Source organism: Salvelinus alpinus, chromosome 6, assembly GCF_045679555.1.
Source record: "Salvelinus alpinus chromosome 6, SLU_Salpinus.1, whole genome shotgun sequence".
Taxonomy (NCBI): Eukaryota; Metazoa; Chordata; class Actinopteri; order Salmoniformes; family Salmonidae; genus Salvelinus; species Salvelinus alpinus.
Window position 1 is genome coordinate 61964286 of NC_092091.1, and position 9127 is coordinate 61973412.

The 9127-nt window shown below is 44.6% G+C and overlaps 1 protein-coding gene across 1 annotated transcript; it reads right to left on the bottom strand.

Annotated features, from left to right (window-relative positions):
* Nucleotides 1-5544: 5544 nt before the first annotated feature.
* On the bottom strand, nucleotides 5545-8318 carry LOC139577651 (uncharacterized). Its single transcript, XM_071404800.1, has 3 exons — nucleotides 7812-8318; nucleotides 7311-7441; nucleotides 5545-7107 (listed from the first exon to the last, which is right to left on the bottom strand). Exons 1-3 carry the CDS (start codon nucleotides 8092-8094, stop codon nucleotides 5860-5862), a joined length of 1662 nt encoding a protein of 553 aa, XP_071260901.1. The 5' UTR covers nucleotides 8095-8318; the 3' UTR covers nucleotides 5545-5859.
* Nucleotides 8319-9127: the final 809 nt, after the last annotated feature.

Sequence of the window (9127 nt, forward strand, 5' to 3'; positions counted from 1 at the left end):
AGTGTAATCAATGTGTAATAACTACGTAAAAATGAATTAAAGCGTTAAATTATTTTGTGACATGCAGTCATGTTCAGGTCCTGATTGGTCAACAAGCTTATTTGACGTGTATCTTTTTTGACATGCCAAGACCCCAACGGCGTTCCATAGAAATCCTGGTTGAGAATGAAACGACTGAACAAATGAACAACGAAACAGCACAGCAAGGTAGTGAAAGAAATAGGTTTTGATTATGTTTTACTGTTAATGGGGACATACGTAAATACCAACAAAATAACTCTTTGGTCAGTGTGATGTGTGTGTAACCTTTAACTGGGCAAGTCAGTTAAGAACAAATTATTATTTACAATGATGGCCTACCCCGGACGACGCTGGGCCAATTGTGCGGCGCCCTATGGGACTCCCAATCACGGCCGGATGTGATACAGCCTGGATTCAAACCAGGGACTGTAGTGACACCTCTTGCACTAAGATGCAGTGCCTTAGAACGCTGCGTCCATATGTGTGTAACTATTTAACTGTAATAGAATGCTTAAAAGGCCGCAAATGTTTTTTATATCGGTTATCGATATCGTTTTTTTGGCAAGGAAAATATCAATATCGCTGCATCACTAGTTGTTACATTATAATTATTATTCACTCACACAGTCTATCATCTTCTGTGTTGCATGAGTATATGCAATGACCCCCATGCACAATTTACATAAATACAAATGAGTCTTAAGAAGACAGTGACAGTAATTGCAATGAGCCCAACAATTGACAAATACAGGAGCCTTGTATAGGAGTCTATAGTCTTTCTCTTGTTGGAACACTTTCACAACCAAGTCGACGACTGCCGGATTTTAACTTCACAAAATATGTTGGTTGGGTAACTAAACTACATAACGTGTTATCGTGTGCAATGGGCGAATAGTCTGCAGACACACGAAGTGTTTTTAAAAGAGTAGGTAACACTGAAAGCTTCAGTTTACATTATTGACAAGCTATTAGCAAGTTAGACAGACAAACCATGACATTTTCCCCCATTCTGAAGTCACCACATCCATGCATTGAGCTAAAAGTTAACTTAGCTTGCATTTGCTATAAATTAGCACGAAGAAGGTGGTCACGAAGATGACTCAAGAGATTTGAAGTGTTGATTTGAAGTTTTTTTGTTTTTGCATGTGCTGCAGATAGGGTGACCATCTTCGATTAAGTTTCCCTCAGCACTCTTGTTAAACCCAAAATACGACCACACTTCAGATTTGGTCCTCTTAGAAGGCTGAAAAATCTCTTGAGCGCTGTCACTGACTCCCACCATGTTTTCACACAAAACAAAACCCACGTTGCTGCGCCTGCGTCAGACTGTTGATAACTTTGGTTGATGCTGGACAGTATTTACCGTGAGTTTTTCAAACCACGGTAATCAAACATGGTTTTAATGATGATTATAATTTGAAACAGTAATACTAACCGTTGGGAATTTTACCATGGTTTATCGTGAAACGGGTAACCGTTTCATCCCTACAAGGTAGCATATTAATGAGATCAGACGTGGTGCTATAATATATACTGTTAAGTTCTAAATCAGGCATGGGAAATTCCACTCCTCGTGGGCCTGATTGGTGTCACACTTTTCCCCCATCCCTAGCAAACAAAAGTGTGACACCAATCAGGCCCCCGAGGACTGGAGTTGCCCAGGCCTGTTCTAAATGAACCGAGTAAAAACTCACAGATGATTATTGAAGCTCAAACCAAGTTTATTCACCCAATGGGTCAGACAGCTGAACAGACAAAGACATGTTCCCACCAGAACAAATATATATACCCCAATTAAGTCTCCTCCTTCCCTCTAGACGTAACATTATTGCTAGGCAGGAAGTTAAGTGATGTGGGTAATAAACGGTTCCTTCTCCCTTAATGTGACCTGACCTGTCCCGGCCCCCATTCATCACTAAACCACATCTCTCCCCCCTTATCAGTGCCCGCAACCATGTGATTGCCTTTCCCTTACTCAGTAACATTCCAAGCCCTGGCTCATATTCATCCTTAATTGACTCCACCATATACAGTGGGGAGAACAAGTATTTGATACACTGCCGATTTTGCAGGTTTTCCTACTTACAAAGCATGTAGAGGTCTGTCATTTTTATCATAGGTACACTTCAACTGTGAGAGACGGAATCTAAAACAAAAATCCAGAAAATCACATTGTATGATTTTTAAGTAATTCATTTGCATTTTATTGCATGACATAAGTATTTGATCACCTACCAACCAGTAAGAATTCCGGCTCTCACAGACCTGTTAGTTTTTCTTTAAGAAGCCCTCCTGTTCTCCACTCATTACCTGTATTAACTGCACCTGTTTGAACTCGTTACCTGTATAAAAGACACCTGTCCACACACTCAATCAAACAGACTCCAACCTCTCCACAATGGCCAAGACCAGAGAGCTGTGTAAGGACATCAGGGATAAAATTGTAGACCTGCACAAGGCTGGGATGGGCTACAGGACAATAGGCAAGCAGCTTGGTGAGAAGGCAACAACTGTTGGCGCAATTATTAGAAAATAGAAGAAAATAGAAGAAGTTCAAGATGATGGTCAATCACCCTCGGTCTGGGGCTCCATGCAAGATCTCACCTCGTGGGGCATCAATGATCATGAGGAAGGTGAGGGATCAGCCCAGAACTACACGGCAGGACCTGGTCAATGACCTGAAGAGAGCTGGGATCACAGTCTCAAAGAAAACCATTAGTAACACACTACGCCGTCATGGATTAAAATCCTGCAGCGCACACAAGGTCCCCCTGCTCAAGCAGGCACATGTCCAGGCCTGTCTGAAGTTTGCCAATGACCATCTGGATGATCCAGAGGAGGAATGGGAGAAGGTCATGTGGTCTGATGATTCAAAAATAGAGCTTTTTGGTCTAAACTCCACTCGCCGTGTTTGGAGGAAGAAGAAGGATGAGTACAACCCCAAGAACACCATCCCAACCGTGAAGCATGGAGGTGGAAACATCATTCTTTGGGGATGCTTTTCTGCAAAGGGGACAGGACGACTGCACCGTATTGAGGGGAGGATGGATGGGGCCATGTATTGCGAGATCTTAGCCAACAACCTCCTTCCCTCAGTAAGAGCATTGATGATGGGTCGTGGCTGGGTCTTCCAGCATGACAACGACCCGAAACACACAGTCAGGGCAACTAAGGAGTGGCTCCGTAAGAAGTATCTCAAGGTCCTGGAGTGGCCTAGCCAGTCTCCAGACCTGAACCCAATAGAAAATCTTTGGAGGGAGCTGAAAGTCCGTATTGCCCAGCGACAGCCCCGAAACCTGAAGGATCTGGAGAAGGTCTGTATGGAGGAGTGGGCCAAAATCCCTGCTGCAGTGTGTGCAAACCTGGTCAAGAACTACAGGAAACGTATGATCTCTGTAATTGCAAACAAAGGATTCTGTACCAAATATTAAGTTCTGCTTTTCTGATGTATCAAATACTTATGTCATGCAATAAAATGCTAATTAATTACTTAAAAATCATACAATGTGATTTTTGGGATTTTTGTTTTAGATTCCGTCTCTCACAGTTGAAGTGTACCTATGATAAAAATTACAGACCTCTACATGCTTTGTAAGTAGGAAAATCGGCAAAATCGGCAGTGTATCAAATACTTGTTCTCCCCACTGTACATTCCTCCTACAGATAACCATTAACTTCTCCATTCCATAGGATACCTGATGATTAACAATATTTCAAGTTTAGAAGTCAGAAGCCATCAATACCGAACAAAAATATAAAAACGAATCATGCAGCAATTTCAAAGATGTTACTCAGTTACAGTTCATATAAGGAAATCAGTCAATTGAAATAAATTCATTAGACCCTAATCTATGGATTTCACATGACTGTGAATACAGATATGCATCTGTTGGTCACAGATACCTTAAAAAAAGGTAGGGGAGTGTGTCAGAACCAGTCAGTATCTGGTGTGACCACCATTTGCCTCATGCAGCACAACAATACATCTTCTTCGCATAGAGTTGATCAGGCTGTTGATTGTGGCCTGTGGAATGTTGTCCTACTCCTCGTCAATGGCTGTGCGAAGTTGCTGGATATTGACGGGAACTGGAACACTCTGTTGTACACGTCGATGCAGAGCATCCCAAACATGATCAATGGGTGACATGTAGTGAGTATGCAGGCCATGGAAGAACTGAGACATTTTCAGCTTCCAGGCATTGTGTCCAGATCCTTGCGATGAATGTCACGACAATGGGCCTCAGGATCTCGTCACGGTATCTCTGTGCATTCAAATTGCTCATCGATAAAATGCAATTGTATTCGTTGTCTGTTGCTTATGCCTGCCTATACCACAACCCCACCATGGGGGACTCTGTTCACAACGTTGACATCAGCAAACGGCTCACCCACACTAAGCCATACACGCTTGTCTGTCATCTGCCCGTTTGAAACTAGGATTCATCCATGAAGACCACACTTCTCCAGCGTGCCAGTGGCCATTGAAGGTGAGCATTTGCACACTGAAGTTAGTTACTATGCCGAACTGCAGTCAGGTCAAGACCCTGGTGAGGATGACAAGCACGCAGATGCGCTTCCCTGAGATGGTTTCTGACAGTTGGTGTAAAATAAATTCTTCAGTTGTGTAAACCCACAGTTTCATCAGATGGTGCTCTTCCTCCTGGGGAAGGCCTGCCCGCTCCATCACGGTTGAACACTACACGGTGTCCCTCTCCCACAGTGCAAAGAGCCTTGGCGTGACCCTGGACAACACTATGTCATTCTCTGCAAACATCAAAGCAGTGACTCGCTCCTGCAGGTTCATGCTCTACAACATCCGTAAAGTACGACCCTTCGGCGCAGGTCCTAGGAACTTGTCATCTCCCGTCTAGACTACTTCAACTCACTGTTGGCTGGGCTCCCTGCTTGTGCTAACAAACCCCTGCAACTTATCCAGAACGCTGCAACCCGCCTGGTGTTCAACCCTTCCAAGGTCTCCCATGTCGCACCGCTACTCTGCACACTCAGCTGGCTCCCAGTCGAAGCTCACATCCACTACAAGACCATGGTGCTTGCCTTCAGAGCAGCAAGGGGTGCTGACCCTCTCTCCCTTCATGCTATGCTCAAACCATACACCCCTACCCAAGCACTCAGTGCTACCACCACTGGTATCTTGGCCCTCCCACCCTTCCCACTCAGCCCAGACCAAGCTGTTCCCTGTCCTTGCACCGCAATGGTGGAACCAGCTTCCTTCCCCCTGAGTCCCTGCCCATTTTCTGAAAAAATCTGAAGCCTGACCTTTTCAAAGAGTATCTTAAATGAATCTCACGCTGCCTCCTACCCACCAATACAACAGGCAACAAAAAAAGCACCGACTCTGCTGATAACTATTTTGTGGGAAAATGTACTTGCTACGACTGTGTTATGTGGTTGTCTCACCCAGCTTTCTTAATGCAGTAATTGTAAGACGGTCTGGATAAGAGCGCCTGCTAAATGACAAAAATGTCAATGTAAAATCTCAACTAAAAATCTGCATCAACAGCATTCATTTTCTCATAAAAAATGTATTGGGGAAAATAATGTAGTTCAATGGAAGCATGGAAAGAGGCATTTGTGAACATCATATAGCTTAAACAGAACAAACATTATGTAAGAGCCATTTTAGGCTTATATATGCCTTATATCAAACAATGTCTGTATGCAATATTCTACCCAGGAATATTCAACACAGATCTGTTACTCTCATTATTCCAAATGCATCTGGGGATCTTTAATGCAGACAATGAAAATTAATCTGTCTTTTATGCAGGGTTTGATCGAAAAGTCAGAAGCTATCGAGTGGAATGGGTACTTTCTATGTTATAAAGTGGAATGGTTTTTCTGCTGGTGTATCCGGAGGTAGCTCCTCTCTGAGAACCTCTTCCCGCAGTGCGTACAGGCAAACGGCCTCTCTCCCATGTGGACCGTCAGGTGCATCTTCAGCTGGTTCTGGTGGGTGAAGCTCTTCTCACACTGAGGGCAGCTGTAGGATTTGTCCCCTGTGTGGACCCTTTGGTGCCTTTTCAGGCTGAAAGAGTGGGAGAAACACATATGACACTGGGTACAGCTGAAGGGTTTCTCTCCTGTGTGGACCCTCTGGTGCCTCTTCAGGCTGCCAGCCTCAGCGAAGCGCATGTGACACTGGGTACAGCTGAATGGTTTCACCCCTGTGTGGACCCTCTGGTGGATCTCCACCTTCTGGGGGCAACTGAAGCCTTTGTTACAGAACATGCAGAGGAACCGCTTCTCTTTACTATTGCCTGATGTGGCTCCCTGTCCCTGAGCCTGGGCTCTAGCCCTGTCGTTTGAGTTCAATACCTGATCGAAAAGGACCCGGCTGTGTGAATCGGAAGGCCCCATTGACGTGGACACTGGGTTGCGATCCCTGAAAGCATGTGGAGGGGAGTGGGTCGTGACATTTTGATTTGTCTCTAAGTTCTCCGTGTAATCTAAGAAATCTCTGCCTTGTGAGTGTCCTAAGTGAGTCTCATCTGCACTCCATGTCAGAGGAGCGTTGCCCTCCACTTTCACCTCATCTACCACTATAACCTCCCCTTTCTTATCTAGGCACCCTTCAGAGTATACACTACTACTGTACCGATTCCAGTCTCCTCTAGATAGATCAGTCTGTGTCTCTAAACCCAAGGGCATGTTGCCAGGGTCCATCTCTGTAGCGTAAGAACAAGATGAATCACCACCAGTGTCTAATGTGTCACCATCATCATCTCCATGGGAATTAACCGTCCTCTCGCTCTGGTGAAATACCGGTAAATACTCTGAGCCAGGAGCAGGAGGACACCCCAGTCGCTCAAGCCCCACTGGGTCTGATCTGTGGTCAGATCCTGTGTGTAAGAGCCTGTGAGGTACAGTTAAAGTCTCTGTGTCTGTCTCTGACTTGAGGACGGCGTTCGGCGTTCCACTGACCTCCGTGATGCTGCTTCGGATCCTGGGCGGCGCTGGAGCGATGGTAGGGTCTCCAGTCTGGATGTCTCTGCTGTGCCGTTGGTCCTCCTCTCCTTCAGACGTCTCCTGCTTGACCCCAGGACCTGCAGCGTCTGCATCTGCAGACTGACACAAGAAGAGAGGAGGTTATTACCGGTACATGAGTTGAATTGGATAACAATGTCATAGGGAAGTCTCACAAGCTCCCCTATGGCAGACAAATTAGTCCATGTAAGCAAGTGAATAGCTGAGGCGAGCCCTTCTGAAATAAATGCTGCACATTTGATTTACAAACAATCTCCTTTTTAATGCAACACAATTACACTAACCTCTATCATGATAACGTGCCTGGTTGAGGTTCCACTCCCCTCATCTATAGCTATGGGTTGGTCATCTCTCCATGTATTGTGTCCCGCTGGCTTCACAAAGCGCCTATGGCCTCCAGTGAGATGTCCTTCACCTGAGAGTGATTGGGGGAAAAGAGGTGGTTAGGTTAGGTACTGTTACTGCTCAACAGTATATATTGTACACTATTGACACTGTATAGAATTGGAAAGGATGTTAGGTAACACTTCGTATAACTTCTTTATATACTATTTGTTTTCAATAAGTAAATAGAAAATGCAGTAAATCAAAAATCTGGTTAGAATATGAAAGTGTCTTTGTGCTAGATCGATAGTTAGGTAGGTAGATAGTAATAAGGGCAATTAATGTATAGTGTCCAAAAACTGACCAAGAAAATAAAAAACTGACAAATTCTGGTTAACCATATGTGTGTAACAAATCTAGTGACACATGCACAAAGTGGAACGGCCTTCTGCTAATTGTACCTCTTGCCATTCCTCTGTGTCCGTCGAGAATATTGACACTACTGGGAGGACTGGTGAGGACGCGCTCTCGCCTTGTCCTCTCTGCGCGCTCCCGTGCCACCTTCAGTTCCAGTAGCTGAAGTTTCCTCCGTAATGCCCTGTTTTCTTTCTGGCTTTGAGAAATTTCCAAACGAAACACTACATAGTCGTCGTCTACGAGTTTACAGATCTCTGCCACGGCGGCATTCGCTAGCACCTCCATAATGGAGGCTATTTGAGTGTGAAAAACCACACAGTTAGCCATTGTTAGCTAACGTTAACTGCTATATAGCTTAGTTACCTAGATAACATCTATCAACCAAGTCCTGTCTCCAACACGAATTAATGACTACCCGGAGCATGTATGTGATGCTGTCCAGTTAAATTAGTAATTTTGAGTTCTGTGGTGTTAATATCTAAATAAAAACGCTATCGTGGAAATTGTTCTTGGTCATGTTCACTTCCATTTATTTCTTCTTTACATTTCTATTGGCGAATCGCAACCAACTGAAAGGTGCATAGACCGCCACCTACTGTAGTGGAGTGTGAGGACGGTCACGGTCTCCCTACTACTATTCTATAACTAACCTTGAATTTCTAATAAAATAAAATAAATTCCCTACAAACCTCACTGCCTCCCTCCAAAAAAATACCACCCAATCCCCATCTCAGATATACCTCTCTAACCCTATCAAATAAACTCTCCCTTTCTACATAATTTCAAATAATAATACATGTTAAACCGTTCTCTACCATACACCCATTCCAGTACCATGTTTCCCTATTAATTTCAAAGAAGGATTCAATCCCGTATGCCCCAATCTCATTCTGCACAACATAACTTCCTCCCTTATGTTCCAATTACAAGACACTATCTTCTTGTCTCAGACCAACTCTCGTTATCGCTCTCTGAACAATCTTCTTGACCCTAACCAGTCAGGCTTCTAGACAGATCACTCAACCGAGACTGCTCTCCTCTGTGTCACGGAGGCTCTCCTCACTGCTCTCCTCTGTTCTCATCCTACTATATCTATCCTCTGCGTTCGACACTGTGAACCATCAGATCCTCCTCTCCACCCTCTAAGGGCTGGGCGTCTCAGTCTCTGTATACTCTTGGAATGCATCCTACCTGGCAGGCCACTCTTGCCAGGTGACGTGGAGAGGATCTGTGTCTGCACCATATACTCTCATTACTGATGTACCCCACTGCTCGGTTCTAGGCCCTCTTTATACACCAAATCACTCGTCTCCGTCATATTCTCACATGGTCTCTCCTATCATTGCTATGCGGATAACAC